The following is an 18,341-nucleotide window of genomic DNA, read 5'->3' on the forward strand; positions in this document are numbered from 1 at the left end:
AAGTTGAAGGCCAAAAACGTCTGGGGACCCCAGGTTGAGAACCACTGCACTAATTAAATGTTGACTTACGCTAAATGTTTACCATGGAGACAGGTATATATGGGAACAGTAAACTCTATGGAAACTCTTGAAGGAAGAGCAGAATATAAAAGGAAGGGGTTCGATCAGGTATGGGTAAACTTCGGCCCTCTGGGTGTTTTGGACTACAACTCCCATAATTCCTAACAGCTGGTAGGCTGTTAGGAATTGTGGGAGTTGAAGTTCAAAACACCTAGAGGGCCGAAGTTTGCCCATACCTGGGTTAGATCGATTAGATTAGATAGAATCAATGCTGCAGCACAATTCTAAACTGCTTTACTTGGAAATAAGTTTCCAGAATTGGGATTAGGATCGTGGGAGACCAGTGTTCAAATTCCCACTCAGTCGACCCTGGGAAAGCCATATTCCTTTAGCCTGAGAGGAAGGCAATGGCAAACTCCCTCTGAAAAAATAAAGGCATAAAACAACAAGTAATTAAGCACCTGTTTTTTTTCAGCTATCAGATTGGTACTTACTTGGATTTATAAAACAATATTGGGGTAATTGAGGATTCCTTATTGTGTTTTCCATTTGTCTCTCTTTGGGGACTAAGATGCGGATGAATGCCTGGATCCAGACATTTGTAAACATGGCCAGTGCATCAATACGGATGGCTCCTACCGCTGCGAGTGTCCGTTTGGTTATGTGCTTGAAGGAAATGAATGCACAGGTAAGTAACAATTGTTAGGGGAAACTACCCTATAGTAGAGCATCCAAAAACAAAGAGGATACAAAAGTTGACCAACAGTGACAAATGCAAGATACTCCACTTAGGCAAAATAAATGAAATGCAAAGATACAGAATGGGGGGCGCGTGGCTCGAGAGCAGGACGTGTGAAAAAGACCTTGGAGTCCTTGTGGACAACAAGTTAAACATGAGCCAACAATGTGATGCGGCAGCAAAAAAAACCCAATGGGATTTTGGCCTGCATCAATAGGAGCCTAGTGTCTAGATCCAGGGAAGTCATTCTCTCCATGCTCTATTCCGCCTTGGTTAGACCACACCTGGAATATTGTGTCCAATTCTGGGCACCACAATTCAAGAGAGATATTGACAAGCTGGAATGTGTCCAGAGGAGGGCAACTAAAATGATCAAGGGTCTGGAGAACAAGCCCTATGAGGAGTGGCTTAAGGAGCTGGGCATGTTTAGCCTGAAGAAGAGAAGGCTGAGAGGAGATATGACAGCCATGTATAAATATGTGAGAGGAAGCCACAGGGAGGAGGGAGCAAGCTTGTTTTCTGCTTCCTTGCAGACTAGGACGCGTAACAATAGCTTCAAACTACAAGAAAGGAGATTCCATCTGATCATTAGGAAGAACTTCCTGACTGTGAGAGCTGTTCAGCAGTGGAACTCTCTGCCCTAGAGTGTGGTGGAGGCTCCTTCTTTGAGGCTTTTGAACAGAGGCTGGATGGCCATCTGTCAGGGGTGCTTTGAAGGCAATATCCCTGCTTCTTGGCAGGGGGTTGGACTGGATGGCCCAGGAGGTCTCTTCCAACTGTTTGATTCTATGATTCTATGAATGTTTCTAGAACATGGCTATATAGCCCAAAAAAACTTACAACAACCCACTGATTCCAGCCAAGAAAGCCTTCAACAATACATTTATTGGTTTATTTCTTATTGTATTTTTATCCTGCCTTCTCATAAAAATAGCACTCCAGGAATCTTAAAAATTCACTGAAGACGTTTTGAAAAAAGAAACATTAATATCATTAGAAATCAATCAACTTTAGCATGACTCTTTTCTGTATTGCTGCAAATCTGGATTTCCTTTGTAGCTGCCAGAGAATTGCAACTCACGTTGTGTATTTGTTTTTACAGATACTGATGAATGTTCTGTCGGCGACCCGTGTGGGAACGGGACGTGTAAGAACATCATTGGAAGTTTTGAATGCACCTGTGAGGAAGGCTTTGAACCAGGACCCATGGTGACATGTGAAGGTAATGCCCTGATTTATTTCCAGATGTAGTTGAGCAAACTCCTTCGGAGAACACTTTCAATTCTGATATTCAGGCTTCTCGGTAGTCTGTGGTCCTCATGCCAGAAACCACAAGGTTTTGATTAGAGCTTTGAAAGATAGCTATAGCCCCCCCCCCCCCCCCCAATAAGCAGTACCTAAATTTCCTACTTGACAGATGCAACTGTCTTTCGGGCTACATAGGTCAACAGCAAGCTACACAATGGTTGGAAGCTCACTCTGACCCAGGCTGGCTTCGAACTCATGACCTTTTGGTCAGTAGTGATCTTAATGCAGCTGACTCCCAGCCAGCTGCGCCACAGTCCCAGTACTTCTATGCAAATTCCCTCACTGATGGACTTTGCATCTGCAAGGCTACTCAATACTAATCAAGCTTGCTAATTGCAACATTCACATTTGCTTCAAACAGAGAAGGGTCCTTTCTCCCTCTCTGGACATCCCACTCCACTTGCCTCACATTCAACAGGCCTCTGAACAAACCTCTGAGGATACCTGCCCTAGATGCAGGTGAAACGTCAGGAAAGAATGCTACTGGAACATGGCCATACAGCTCGAAAAGCTCACAGCAACCCAATACTACTACCTTTCACATATTAATGTCACTTAATGGTTGGATACGGCATTGAGCTAGGTTCAAGTCAAAGCATGAAACCTTTAATCCTTTGCTCTTCTGATACTTGGGAAGGATGAATGCTTACGGAAATGAATGAAGGAACAGATTAACTCAGTAGGATATGACTGCTTCATGTCCGTTGTCTAAGACAGCTCAGTAAATGGATAGCCACAAGAAAAGTATCTAAAGATGGTCAGCGTTGGATACGTGGTACTTTTCAAAATGACTTGTTCATGTTGTATCATATTGTTTGTTTGTTCTTTGTTATAGACGTAAACGAATGTGCTCAGAATCCCCTGCTTTGTGCTTTCCGGTGTGTGAACACTTATGGATCGTATGAATGCAAATGTCCTGCTGGCTATGTTCTCAGAGAAGACAAGCGAATGTGCAAAGGTCAGTTGGAACGGGGGCTGGACAAAGTTCTTCCCATGCACCCCACTCATCGCAAACTCATCCTTGGCCTCTGGTAAATCAGATCATAATACTGTGTTGTCGATATCATCTAGTGGGAATGCTTCTGGATAAACTTCAGAATCTAAAGCCGTATTTCCCAAACTTTGATCTTTCAAATCTTTGGGATTTCAGCTTCCAGAATCCCTGAGCATTGTCCAAGCCAAGGCAAATGAGGCTTCTGAGAGCGGAAAGCAAAACATCCAAAGGGCTTGTGTTTGACAATCACTACAAAATTCAGAAAAATGGATTTGTGTGCGTGTGTGTGTGTGTGTGTGTATATCAGGTATGGGCAAACCCAGGCCCAGGGACTAGATATGGCTCCTTGGGCTCTTTTCTCAGGCCCTCCTCTCTCTCACCATCCTATTCTTCCTTCCTTCTCTCTTTCCTTCCTCCTTCCCTCCCTCTTTCTCCTCCCATCCTACCTTCCTTTTTGTATTTCATTCCTTCTCTTTTTCCTCCCTCCCTCTTTCTCCCTCTCTCAATTCCCTTCACCCTTTCGTCCTTCCTTTTTTCTCTCTTTCCTTCCTCCTTCCTTCCCTCTTTCTCCTTCTTTTCCACCCTTTCGTCTTTCCTTCCTTCCTCCTTCCTTCCCTCTTTCTCCCCCCTCCATTTCCTTCGACCCATTTGTTCTTCCTACCTTCTCTCTTCCGTTTCCTTCCTTCCTTTCTTCCATCCTTCTCTTCCACCTTTTTATCCTTCCTTCCTTCTCTCCCTTTTGTTTTTCCTTCCTCCTCTCTTTCCTCCCTCCCTCTTTCTCCTTCCATCCCTCCCTTCCACCCTTTCGTCCTTCCTTCCCTCTTTCCTCTCTCTCTCTTTCTTTTTCCTTCCTTCCCTTTTGTTTTTTCTTCCTTCCTTCTCTCTTTCCTTTTCCTTCCTTCCTTTGTTCCTTCCTTCCCCTTTGTCTTTCCTTCCTTCTCTCTTTCGTATATCCTTCTCCTCCTTCCATCCTTCTCTTCCTCCCTCCCTCCTTTCCTTCTCTTTTTTCTTCCTCCTGCCCTTCCACCCTTCCTTCCTTTCTGTTTGTCTTTCCTTCGTTCTGTCTTTTCTTTATCCTTCTCTTCTATCCTTCTCTCCCTCCCTCCCTCCCTCCCTCATCTTTTTCCTTCTTCCTTCCCTTCCACCCTTCCTTCCTTTCCGTTAGTTTTTCCTTCCTTCCCTCTTTCCGCCCTTCTTCCCTCTCTCCTTCTTTTTCCTTTCATCCTTCCCTTCCTTTCATCCTTTCTTCCCTCTTTTTTCCATCTCTCCCTCTTTCTTTTTCCTTCCTTCCCTTTTGTCCTTTCTTCCTTTTCTCTTTCCTTTTCCTTCCTTTGTTCCTTCCTTCTTTTCCTTTTGTCTTTCCTTCCTTCTCTCTTTCCTTTATCTTTCCCTTCTTTCCTTCTTTCTCTTTTTCCTTCCTCCTTCCTTCCTTTCCTTTTGTCTTTCCTTTCCTTTTGTCTTTCCTTCCCTCTTTCTTCCCTCCTTCCCTCTCTCCCTCTTTCTCCTTCCTCCTTTCTCCATCCTTCTCTTCCTCCCTTTCATCCTTCCCTCTTTCTTTCCTTCCTCCTTGCCTTCCTTCCTTCCATCACTGGGAAACCAATCCTCGTAGCTGGGAGTGTTAGCATTTGGTTCCCAAGTTAGAAAGTTTGCCCGTGCCTGGTATATATGCACACATAAAACTGGTTATTCCTTTTCTTAAAAAACGTATTGCTTCATTCATTTCCCAAACTTTTGTCATTATATGCATATAATTTTTTTTCAGATCAGAATGAGTGTGAAGAAGGAATTCATGATTGTGAGTCGAAGCAAATGACATGCAAAAACCTGATCGGCACATATATGTGCATATGTGGACCAGGATTCCAACGTCGACCTGATGGAGAAGGTTGCGTAGGTAAGTAGAAAAGATATTTATTGATTTATCCTATTTATACCCTGACTTTCTTTACCCCAAGAGGGATTCAAAGCAGCTTACCCCAAGGTTGGGCTTTTTCAATCCTTTGTACATTAGGTTACTCTGTGCCAAGTTAGGAAACTCCAAATAGTTAGTAACAGTGGCAGCCAGATTGGTAATGGGAACTTCCACCTTGTCTCCTGTGCTATTCTAATAATACAATACAATACAATACAATACAATACAATACAATACAATATAATATAATATAATATATTGTATATAGGTAAAGGTTTTCCCCTGACATAAAGTCCACTTGTGTCCGACTCTGGGGGTTGGTGCTCATCTCCATTTCTAAGCTGAAGAGCCGGCATTGTCCGTAGACACCTCCAAGGTCATGTAGCCAGCATGACTACACAGAGTGCTGTTACTGTATATAAGAGGTAAAGGTAAAGGTTTTCCCCGACATTAAGCTGTATTTACTAATCATATTCCTGGGTTGTCCCCTTTTAAACATACAGATGAAAATGAATGTCAAACCAAACTTGGGCTGTGTGAAAATGGACGCTGTATCAACACACAAGGAAGTTTCCGATGTGAATGTCACGATGGGTTCAATGTCAACGAAGCGCAGAATGATTGCATAGGTAAGTACAAGGATCGGATAAAAAAAGGATGGGACAGATCTTAAGGAAATGAACACTCTTTGCCTATTCTTTCTGATGCTTCCTTTCTCCATAATGGCTACTAAGAATTATTTGCTTATAATGGAGTACGGCTGCTATGAATTATCTGATTACCATATATATCCGAGTATAAGCCAACCTGAAAATAAGCCGAGGCATCTAATTTTACCACAAAAAACTGGGAAAACGTATTGACTCAAGGGAAATGCATCAGTTCCTGGTAAATATCAAAATAAAAATAGATACCAATAAAATTGCATTAATTGAGTCATCAATAGGTTAAATGTTTCTGAATATTTACATAAAACTGTAATTTAAGAGAAGACTGTCCAACTCTGTTTAATCTATCTTCAATGTAAATGTACTTACGTATCCTTCCAATAATAATAGAATAAAACAATAAATGTAATAAAAATAATAATAACAGAGTAAAATAATGGAAGCATAATAATAACAGTAATAATAAATAATAAATGTAATAATAATAACTAGAGTAAAATAATAAATATAATAATAATAATTAGAGTAAAACAATAAATGTAAAATAATAATAATAGAATAAATTAATGGAAATGTAATAACAGTAATAATAGAGTAAAATAATACATGTAATAATAATAATAGAGTAAAATAATGTAAATGTAATAATAACAGTAATAATAGAGTAAAATAATACATGCAATAATAATAATAGAGTAAAATAATGTAAATGTAATAATAACAGTAATAATAGAGTACAACAATAAATATAATAATAATAATTACAGTAAAATAACATAAGTAATATAATAATAATAATAGAGTAAAATAATGTAAATGTAATAATAACAGTAATAATAGAGTAAAATAATACATGTAATAATAATAGAGTAAAATGGAAATATAATAATAACAGTAATAATAGAGTAAAATAATATAAATGTAATCATAACAATAACAACAGAATTAAATAATAAATGTAATAATAATAATTAGAGTAAAATAATAAATATAATTATTATTATAATTAGAGTAAAATAATACATGTAATAACATAATAATAATAACAAAGTAAAATAATGTAAATGTAATAATAACAGTAATAATAGAGTAAAATAATATATATAATAATAGAGTAAAATAATGTAATGTAATATTAACAATAGTAATAGAGTACAACAAAAATGGATTATAATAATAATAGAGTAAAATAATGAATGTAATAATAGAGTAAAATAATAAATTAATTAATAAATATAGTAATAATAATAACAGGGTATAATAATAAATAACTTTGACTCAAACCAAGTGGGGCTTTTTCAGCCTAAAAAAGGGCTGAAAAACTCAGTTTATAGTGAAGTATATACGGTATATCATCAGCTCTAGATTATTAAATATGGTTTTCTGTGGGTGAGCAGATGGCGACTACTGGATGGCATATGTTCTGTATCAGAAACTGGAGCTGATGTAGTCTATCCAAAATAATAAATATAATTAGAGTAAAATAATATGTGTAATAAAATAATAATAATAATAACAGTAAAATAATGTAAATGTAATAATAACAGTAATAATAGAGTAAAATAATATATGTAATAATAATAGAGTAAAATAATGTAATGTAATAATAACAATAGTAACATAATAACAATTATGAATCAGCACCCCAAATAACCAAACAGAATCTAAAGTTGACCAAAAACAGATTCGTAACCCTTTGGGTACTAATGTTGGAGAGTGGTCCCTGGACCAAGTGGTCCCTGGTCAAAAAAAAGTTGGGAACCACTGAACTAACCTCATTGCCCTTGCACACAAAGTCCTGCACATGCCTCAACATATACACATATGTGTGTGCACATTTCCTTGGCATTTACCAGAAAAGAAAGTTTCTCCCACCATAGAAATTACAGTGGTGATCTAGATTTATAGGAGGAAGCAGATTATTTGGATCTGGCCTTAACCTGATTTCCCTATTTCTTTGGATTAGATCCCAAGAACAGATTGTATAAGGCTTTTCCGTGTTAAATTTCTTTTCTTTCTTTCCCTCAGACATCATATTCTCTCTCTTAACTGCTGCCTGGCTTTCATTCTCACTAATTGCGGCTAAGTATGCTCTTCTTTCTTGTATATCCCTCCTTCAAAAGTCTTAACTCCGGCATCATGGATGTCGGCATTTTCCAAGGGAGCTTCGTTTTTGTTTTGCTTTGCAGACACCAGGGAAGGGTACTGCTTCACGGAAGTCCTGCAGAGCATGTGCCAGGTTGGGTCGAGCAGTAGTGAAACCGTGACCAAGTCCGAATGTTGCTGCGACGGCGGGCGAGGATGGGGACCCAACTGCGAGATCTGCCCCTTCATGGGCACCATGGCCTTCAAGAAACTGTGTCCACACGGCCGTGGATTCACCACTGATGGAGCAGGTATATCTGTCCACTCAAACTGGTCAGCAAAAAGAGCAGTTTCACGTCAAGAAGAGTTTAGAGACGAAAGCAACCGAAGTATCGGTTCAGGCAAATGGAATGCTGTACATTTCTTTGATTTGACATTTGCATTGAGAGCTAAAGACCAACAGAGAAACTTAGGGTTGCCGAGTGTGACTCACGATATTTGAGGACCAGAAAGTGTCTTTCTTATTTCTTATTTAAGTATTTATTTACGGTATTTATATTCCGCCCTTCTCACCCTGCAAGAGACTCAGGGCGAATTACAATGTACATATACATGGCAAACATTCAATGCCATTAGACACACAGCATATATAGACAGACACACAGAGGCAATTTAACATTCCAGCTTTTTCATGAGGGTATTCTGGCCACCAGGGGAGCTGTCGCTTCACCGTCCATTTGTGACACAGATGAGGTACTTCCTCATTCTTTGCATGCTTGCTGGAGATTTTTATGGCGTCGTAAATTAGCCTCCCCACATAAGTGGTACCTAAATTTCCTACTTGACAGATGCAACTGTCTTTCGGGCTGCAAAGGTCGACCGCAAGCTACACAAATTGGTTGGAAGCTCATTCCGACCCCGGGCTGGCTTTGAACTCATGACCTTTAGGTCAGTAGTGATCTAAATGCAGCTGACTCCCATCTCTCATTTAGAAGGAACATCCTCTCGTATTTGAGGGTTGGGTAGTTTTTCCCATGGCAGAGACTCATCAAGATGCCAAAAGCTCATGAAGGTCAACAGCAAGCTACACAAATTGGTTGGAAGCTCACTCCAACCCGGGCTGGCTTTGAACTCATGACCTTTCAGTCAGTAGTGATCTTAATGCAGCTGACTCCCAGCCAGCTGCGCCAAATCTTATAGATTTGCCAGCTATCCCTCATTTAGAAGGAACATCCTCTCGTATTTGAGGGTTAGGTAGTTATTCCCATGGCAGAGACTCAACAAGATGCCAAAAGCTTATGAAGGTCGACAGCAAACTACACAAATTGGTCGGAAGCTCACTCCGACCCGGGCTGGCTTCAAACTCAAGACCTTTCAGTCAGTAGTGACCTTAATGCAGCTGACTGCACCAAATCTTATAGATATGCCAACTGTCTCACATTTAGAAGGAACATCCTCTAGTATTTGAGGGCTGGGTAGTTTTTCCCATGGCAAAGACTCAACAAGATGCCAAAAGCTCATGAAGGTTGACAGCAAGCTACACAAATTGGTCAGAAGCTCACTCTGTCCCAGGCTGGCTTCGAACTCATGACCTTTCAGTCAGTAGTGACCTTAATGCAGCTGACTGCACCAAATCTTATAGATATGCCAACTGTCTCACATTTAGAAGGAACATCCTCTAGTATTTGAGGGTTGGGTAGTTTTTCCCATGGCAAAGACTCAACAAGATGCCAAAAGCTCATGAAGGTTGACAGTAAGCTACACAAATTGGTCGGAAGCTCACTCTGACCCAGGCTGGCTTTGAACTCATGACCTTTTGGTCAGTAGTGATCTTAATGCAGCTGACTCCCAGCCAGCTGCACCTGATCTTATAGATTTGCCAGCTGTCCCTCATTTAGAAGGAACATCCTCTAGTATTTGAGGGCTGGGTAGTTTTTCCCATGGCAAAGACTCAACAAGATGCCAAAAGCTCATGAAGGTTGACAGCAAGCTACACAAATTGGTCAGAAGCTCACTCCGTCCCAGGCTGGCTTCGAACTCATGACCTTTCAGTCAGTAGTGACCTTAATGCAGCTGACTGCACCAAATCTTATAGATATGCCAACTGTCTCACATTTAGAAGGAACATCCCCTAGTATTTGAGGGTTGGGTAGTTTTTCCCATGGCAAAGACTCAACAAGATGTTAAAAGCTCATGAAGGTCAACAGCAAGCTACACAAATTGGTCAAAAGCTCACTCCAACCCAGGCAGGCTTTGAACTCATGACCTTTTGGTCAGTAGTGATCTAAATGCAGCTGACTCCCAGCCAGCTGTGCCAAATCTTATAGATTTGCCAGCTGTCCCTCATTTAGAAGGAACATCCTCTAGTATTTGAGGGTTGGGTAGTTTTTCCCATGGCAAAGACTCAACAAGATGCCAAAAGCTCATGAAGGTCGACAGCAAGCTACACAAATTGGTCGGAAGCTCACTCCGACCCAGGCTGGCTTCGAACTCATGACCTTTCGGTCAGTAGTAATCTTAATGCAGCTGACTGCACCAAATCTTATAGATATGCCAACTGTCTCACATTTAGAAGGAACATCCCCTAGTATTTGAGGGTTGGGTAGTTTTTCCCATGGCAAAGACTCAACAAGATGCCAAAAGCTCATGAAGGTCAACAGCAAGCTACACAAATTGGTCAGAAGCTCACTCCGACCCGGGCTGGCTTTGAACTCATGACCTTTCAGTCAGTAGTGATCTTAATGCAGCTGACTTCCAGCCGGCTGTGCCAAATCTTATAGATTTGCCAGCTATCTCTCATTTAGAGGGAACATCCTCTCGTATTTGAGGGTTGGGTAGTTTTTCCCATGGCAGACACTCAACAAGATGCCAAAAGCTCATGAAGATTGAAAGGCATTATAGAATCATAGAGTTGGAAGAGACCTCATGGGCCATCCAGTCCAACCCCATTCTGCCAAGAAGCAGGAATATTGCATTCAAAGCACCCCCCGACAGATAGCCATCCAGCTTCTGTTTAAAAGCCTCCAAAGAAGGAGTTTCCACCATACTCCAGGGCAGAGAGTTCCACTGCTGAACAGCTCTCACAGTCAGGAAGTTCTTCCTCATGTTCAGATGGAATCTCCTTTCTTGTAGTTTGAAGCCATTGTTTTGCATCCTACTCTCCTAGTCTCCAGGAACTCTGCCATCACTGACTTCAGGGTTCCTCCCCCCCCCCCCTCCGCCCCAAATGGTATCATGACATTTAAGTGTTATTATTATTATTTAAACAAATCTTCCAGGGTGCATCACTTCGTTGAAAAGTTGTGTTTCTGTTTTCTGTGAAAGCACAAGAGTAGCACTGAACCCAGGCGCACTGTTTTTTCTTCTGTTTTGCCTTCTCTATAGTCCTGTTTGTTGAATTGCAGATATTGACGAGTGCAAGGTCATTGGCGACGCCTGCCAGAACGGAGAGTGTGTCAATGGCATAGGATCATACCAGTGCAAATGCAAGGAGGGCTACGTTACCGACATCACTGGCACGCTCTGTATAGGTAGGTCTCACCTTTCTTATTATAAACAGATCAAAAGATAACAGGAAACATTTGTAGCTGGAATCACTGGGTTGTTGTAGGTTTTTCGGGCTATATGGCCATGTTCTAGAAGCATTCTCTCCTGACATATTGTCGAAGGCTTTCATGGCTGGAATCACTGGGTTGTTGTAGGTTTTTCGGGCTATATGGCCATGATCTAGAAGCATTCTCTCCTGATGTTTCGCCTGCATCTATGGCAAGCATCCTCAGAGGTAGTGAGGTCTGCTGGAACTAGGAAAAAAGGGTTTATATATCTGTGGAATGACCAGGGTGGGACAAAGGACTCTTGTCTGCTGGAGCTAGATGTGAATGTTTCAACTGACCACCTTGTTTAGCATACAGTGGCATGACAGTGCCTAGAGCAAACTTTTGTTGAGAGGTAATTAGATGTGCCTGATTGTTTCCTTTCTGTTGTTGTGCTGTTGTAATTTTAGAGTTTTTTAATACTGGTAGCCAGATTTTGTTCATTTTCATGGTTTCCTCCTTTCTGTTGAAATTGTCCACAAGCCATTGAAATCCACAAGCATGTGGACAATTTCAACAGAAAGGAGGAAATCATGAAAATGAACAAAATCTGGCTACCAGTATTAAAAAACTCTAAAATTACAACAGCACAACAACAGAAACGAAACAATCAGGCACATCTAATCACCTCTCAACAGAAGGTTCCCCAGGCACTGCCAAGCCATCAAATGCTAATTAAGGTGGTCAGTTGAAACATTTGCACCTAGCTCCAGCAGGCAAGAGTCCTTTGTCTCACCCTGGTCATTCCACAGATATATAAACTCTTTTTCCTAATTCCAACAGACCTCACTACCTCTGAGGATGCTTGCCATAGATGCAGGCGAAACGTCAGGAGAGAATGCCTCTAGACCATGGCCATATAGCCCGAAAAAACCTACAACAACCCATTCTCTCCTGATGTCCTCACAACCTCTGAGAATGCTTGCCATAGATGCAGGCGAAATGTCAGGAGAGAATGCTTCTAGAAAATGGCCATATAACCTGAAAAAACTGCAACAACCGAATGAAACTTTTGCTTGGAATTTCCCCCCAATGTACATGTTTTTCTATCACCTTTTTTGCAATGTATATTTCTTTCAATTGCAAGGTGTTAAAAAGAAATAATAATTATAATGTAGTTCGGATATCAGTTTAAGAATCAAATAATCACATCCAGTCCAACCTCATTCTGCCCAGAAACAAGAAAATTGCATTCAAAGACAACAATTCTTTATTGATTAGTCAACTTTGACCATATCAAAACATGCAAAACATGCAAAACATACACACTTGCATTCAAAGCACCCCCGGCAGGTGTCCATCCAGCCTCTGTTACAAAGCCACCAAAGAAGGAGCCTCCACCACACTCCAGGGCAGAGAGTTCCACTACTGAACGGCTCTCACAGTCATGTTCAGGTGGAATCTCCTTTCTTGTAGTTTGAAGCCATTGTTCCACGTCCTAGTCTCCAGGGCAGCAGAAAATAAGCTTGCTCCCTGCTTCCTATGACTTCCCCTCATTTATTTATCCATGCCCCTCATCATGGCTCCTCTTAGCCATCTTTCCTGCAGGCTAAACATGCCCAGCTCTTTAAGCCGCTCCTCATAGGGCTTGTTCTCCAGACCCTTCATTCTTTAAGTCGCCCTCCTCTGGACACATTCCAGCTTGTCAACATCTCCCTTCAATTGTGGTGCCCAGAATTGGACACAATATTCCAGGTAAAGTGGTCTAACCAAGGCGGAATAGAGCATGGGGAGCATGACATCCCTGGATCTAGACACTAGACTCCTATTGATGCAGGCCAAAATCCCATTGGCTTTTTTTAGCTGCCACATGGCATTGCTGGCTTGTGTTGGCTCAAGAAGTGTGCATTAGATCAATTCAAACTAAAATGCAAATCAAACATAATTTGTCCCATTGCAAATATTGCGCTGCTTTGTTTGTACACAACTCTCTTCCTTGCTGGATTAAGAAGTGCTTATTCGACTGTCTTTCTGATACATTTTAACTATTGGATTATTTTATTGATGCTTTTTACCCTGTTTATGAAGTGTTACGAAGTGTTTTTTTTTAGTGTTCAAAGTACCCATTTCATCGCTGTTACTATATCCATTCTACAATTCTTATTTCAAAACCTTTAGTGATGCCTGTTAAAATTGTCCCTTTTGGTTTGGTGTTGCTGCAGATCTCAATGAATGCAACCAGTCTCCCAAGCCATGCAATTTTATCTGCAAAAATACGGAGGGGAGTTATCAATGCTCGTGCCCCAAAGGCTACATTTTGCAAGAAGATGGGAGAACCTGCAAAGGTAAGAGAACCCGGAGTTGAAGCGTCTGGGAATGATGGGTAGCTTCATATGGTATGGAAATCAAACTCGTTTCCCTCACTTTGGGGTTTTCTTTTTTTATCGTGTCAGAAGCAAATTGAGAATACAGTTATCTATATAAATAAAAATGTAATGTTCGTTTGTGGGATTAACATAACTCAAAAAGCACTGGACGAATTGACACGAAATTTGGACACTATACCCCAAACAGACTAATGAGTGACCATCACTTGTAAAAAAAAACCCAGAACAGCGGAAAGCCAAGCCGTGCTTTGTGTAAGTCAGAGCACGGTCCAGAATTGCGGTATGCAACCAAACAAACAAACTTTGGAATTGATATAGTATCGTTTTAATGCTTGGGCACATGTTAAAAATAATGTGCTGCAATCTTGAATGTTAAAACTTCTGACAAGAAGAGTACTACTTCAGTTTAGTTATGTTGGCTTTCAAAGCAACTATCATGTGACTGAAAGACTAGTGGGTTAATTACGGTATAAGCTAAGATGGTCTACAATACACTCCATCTACTTGTGTGCCATTTTAATTTGGATGCCACAAGGCTCTACTTTGCTTGGAAGAATAAGAAGTGTGTTGTCTCTTGACTGGATATGTTTATTTCTTATAGTAAATCCTATTCACTTTGGCTTTGTGATGAGCAAAATTGAAAGTTGGTTGTTTCCTTCTCAGATCTGGACGAATGTGCAACCAAGCAACACAACTGCCAGTTCCTGTGTGTCAACACCATTGGGGGCTTTACTTGCAAATGTCCACCTGGATTTACTCAACACCATTCAGCATGTATTGGTAAGTAAATAGCAAACTGAGATTTTGGCTACTACCCTGCATATTGAAGTAAATAATAATAATAATAATAATAATAATAATAATACTTTATTTATATTCTGCCCTTCTCACCCCAAAGGGGACTCAGGGTGGATCACAATTACACATACACTGCAAACATTCAATGCCATTAGTATAGAGTCTATAGACGGTACACAGTCAGAACAGAAGGAAGTGTTGTTTCGATGCCATGGACGGTTGGGCTCGAGTCCACAGGGGGTGCTGTCGCTCCATCCTCTATGATGAAGAGCAGTCAGGACTTCCTCATTCCAGCATTTTCTGATCTTTTTCTTTCTGGCATTGTAAAACACCTTCCTCGCTTTAGCGGTACCTAATTTCTTTAATTACAGCTAAAGCTGTTTTCGAACTGCTTAGGTAAATAGTGAGCAGGGCTGATGGTCGGATGCTCACACTGACCCGGGGCTTTGAACTTGCAACCGTTCGGTTGATAGATCTTATAGTTGCTGACATGCCAGACAACTAGATTGGAAACCTAAGTCAGTCTATGATGGTGCAGGGTTAAATAAATAAACAAAACACCCGCTGGGTAGGTATGTGAATTATTCCCTTCTTTCCACATCCTCACGGAGTTGCACATGGAATGAAATGTCTCTCAAGGCAAGCAGTTAAATCGAACCAAAACACTGAAGAGTCTTCATCTATAGTTAACAGGGAACCTCTGATCTCGTTTGCCGCTCACTGCTTTAATAAGGCACTTGAGCTCTGGCTTTCATCCAAACTCCTTTGGGGGCTTTATTCGTCACTTGTTGCTGTATACAGCTATTTACATGAGTTCTGCTATCAGTATATATGGAGATATACTCACAACAACACAAAAAAAACTGTGGCAAAGGATCATGGTGAGAGATCCACATGGCAAGTGAGCATCATCGATGATGGCAAGAGCACCACATGGCAAGAGATCAGCATGGCAAGAGGAACATCAGGGCAAGAGGATCAAGGACCACAGGAAATGATGCGATTCTTGTCATGCCTGTCACATGGTCATGACTCAGCTGTCCCACTAGGTCCACATCTCCACTTGCTTAACCCTTCAGTGGAATGTGCTGTGACCACATGTCCATTAGAACTGTATTTTTCACAAACTGGCATTACATATAATGCATTTCTTTCTATCACAGCATAATCGACCTGACAGTCTAAAGCAAAGCATAGGAGCTTTCCATTACAGAAGTTCTGTTGTCGTCATCTTTATTAAAATGAATACAACTGATCAGACCAGCTGACTTCTTGTCTGCATTCCTTTCAGATAACAACGAATGTGCCGGGGACGTCAATCTTTGTGGATCTAAGGGCATTTGCCAGAACACCCCTGGAAGCTTCACTTGTGAATGTCAGCGTGGCTTTTCCCTTGACCAGTCCGGTGCCAGTTGTGAAGGTGCATTTGCTGGACACACACATAACTTGATGTTATTTTACATGTTATTATCATGTGATGTATGCATCCTTTCTAGGTAGACACTAGTTCAGCCTCTGTCACCTCCAGTTACGAATATAATCTTACTATCACTTACTGGCAAATCTATCTATTGTTATGAACAAAACCTCTCAGCTTAAAATCTAATATAACGATTTCTAATCACTGGAGGATATTAAATGGATTTGATAGTTTATGGACGATTGCACTTAAGGAAAAATGAACCCACCATTGCCAACCTCCAAAACTTGAAAGTATGCTAAAATAACAAGTTTTATGTGCATACACATCCACACCAAAGTTTCCAGGCAAGTCACAATTTGTAATTTGTGCCTCAGTTTAGTCATCTTGGCTTCTAGTAATTGTTCAAGCTTGATTTTCTCTAGGGCCCATTTATTTGTCTTTTTCGCCATTCATGGTATCCATGAGCAGTCCATGGAGATGCAATGGGTTAAACACTTATGCCGACTGAACTGCTGACCTGAAAGTCGGCAGTTCGAATCTGTGAGACGGGGTGAACTCCCATCTGTCAGCTACAGCTTCCCATGTGGGGACATGAGAGAAGCCTCCCACAGGATGGTAACACATCTGTGCGTCTCCTGGGCAACGTCTCTGCAAATGGCCAATTCTCTCTCACCAGAAGCGACTTGCAGTTTCTCAAGTTGCTTCTGACATGATATTTTTTAGAAAATAGTATCCATAGATACTCTTCTCCAGCATCGCATTATAAATGGGTTGACTCCCTTCTTATTACCTTTGTTTCCCATTGTGCAACTTTCACACTCATACATTAAAATTGTAAATATGAGTCTAAACAATCCTAATTTAGGTTCTTGTGGGTTTTTTCGGGCTATAGAGCCATGTTCTAGAGGCATTTCTCCTGACGTTTCGCCTGCATCTATGGCAAGCATCCTCAGAGGTGTGAGGTCAGACCTTGGATGCTTGCCATAGATGCTTGCCATAGATGCAGGCGAAATGTCAGGAGAAATGCCTCTAGAACATGGCTCTATAGCCCGAAAAAACCCACAAGAACCTAGTGATTCCAGCCATGAAAGCCTTCGACAATCCTAATTTATTGTATACATGCATAGTGACAGTTGTACTTTTCATGCTATGCTTTACACTCATGGAAGATTCAGGCTCTTAATTATATGACAGATTATCCTTGCGACCACAGACTTGATTCCAAAAAAATATTTTCTTTTGTAGACGTTGATGAGTGTGAAGGAAGCCACCGATGCCAGCACGGCTGCCAGAATATAATTGGAGGATACAGGTGCAGTTGCCCACAAGGATATCTCCAGCACTACCAGTGGAACCAGTGTGTCGGCAAGTCTCTTTCTCATTGTTTGAGCAAATAAGAATCAGTATATAGTAATAATAATAATAATAATAATAATAATAACAACAACAACAACAACAAAAATAATAATAATAATACGAAGGAGGAGGAGGAGGAGGATTGAAGGTGCCTGACCGCTATGGCGGTCTGGATGAGGGCAAGCAAATTGAAGCTGAATCCAGACAAGACAGAGTTCCTCCTGGTCAGTTGCAAGGCCGAACAGGGTATAGGGTCACAACCTGTGCTGAATGGGATCACACTCCCCTTGAAGGCACAGGTTCGCAGCTTGGGAGTTCCCGTAGATTCAGCACTGAGCCTGGAATCCCAGGTTGCCGCGACGGCCAGGGGAGCTTTCGCACAATTAAAACTTGTGTGCCAGCTGCGTCCGTATCTTGGGAAGTCAGTCTTGGCCATGGTGGCCCACACTCTCATTACATCTAGGATAGACTACTGCAACGCACTCTATGTGGTGTTGCCTTTGAAGACTGCTCAGAAGCTTCAAATAGTCCAACGAGAGGCAGCCAGGTTAATAACTAGGAGTATACAACTCCTAGTTATTGTAACAGGGAGTATACAACTCCCATGTTACACCAGCTCCACTGGCTGCCAGTTTGCTACCGGGTACAATTCAAAGTGCTGGCTTTGGCCTATGAAGCCATAAAGAATGGCTTCAAATTACAAGAAAGGAAATTCCATCTGAACATTAGGAAGAACTTCCTGACTGTGAGAGCTGTTCAGCAGTGGAACTCTCTGCCCAGGAGTGTGGTGGAGGCTCCTTCTTTGGAAGTTTTTAAACAGAGGCTGGATGGCCATCTGTTTAAAAGCTTCCAAAGAAGGAGCCTCCATCTGGATGGCCATCTGTCAGTGGTGCTTCGAATGCAATATTCTTGCTTCTTGGCAGGGGGTTGGACTGGATGGCCCATGAGGTCTCTTCCAACTCTATGATCCTATGATTCTATAACGTTTTACCAGAGGCAGCCCTAGGTAATTTTCAACGGTAAGCAAACAGTATTTTGCCCCCCCCCCCCCCAACCAATCACTGATATATATTTTCTG

The 18,341-nt window shown here is 41.3% G+C and overlaps 1 protein-coding gene across 2 annotated transcripts in view; it reads left to right on the forward strand.

The window, feature by feature from the left end:
* The window catches only part of FBN1 (fibrillin 1), a 264,999-nt gene that overhangs the window by 236,166 nt on the left and 10,492 nt on the right, over positions 1 to 18,341 (forward strand). For both annotated transcript variants that reach the window (XM_067471401.1, XM_067471402.1), the window contains 11 exons: positions 632 to 748; positions 1,902 to 2,021; positions 2,943 to 3,065; positions 4,864 to 4,995; positions 5,517 to 5,642; positions 7,871 to 8,077; positions 11,171 to 11,296; positions 13,522 to 13,644; positions 14,350 to 14,466; positions 15,776 to 15,904; positions 17,153 to 17,272. In XM_067471401.1, the coding sequence (XP_067327502.1) occupies positions 632 to 748; positions 1,902 to 2,021; positions 2,943 to 3,065; positions 4,864 to 4,995; positions 5,517 to 5,642; positions 7,871 to 8,077; positions 11,171 to 11,296; positions 13,522 to 13,644; positions 14,350 to 14,466; positions 15,776 to 15,904; positions 17,153 to 17,272 (1,440 nt within the window). The remainder of the gene's footprint in view (positions 1 to 631; positions 749 to 1,901; positions 2,022 to 2,942; positions 3,066 to 4,863; positions 4,996 to 5,516; positions 5,643 to 7,870; positions 8,078 to 11,170; positions 11,297 to 13,521; positions 13,645 to 14,349; positions 14,467 to 15,775; positions 15,905 to 17,152; positions 17,273 to 18,341) is intronic.

Source organism: Anolis sagrei, chromosome 9 (genome assembly GCF_037176765.1).
Source record: "Anolis sagrei isolate rAnoSag1 chromosome 9, rAnoSag1.mat, whole genome shotgun sequence".
Taxonomy (NCBI): domain Eukaryota; kingdom Metazoa; phylum Chordata; class Lepidosauria; order Squamata; family Dactyloidae; genus Anolis; species Anolis sagrei.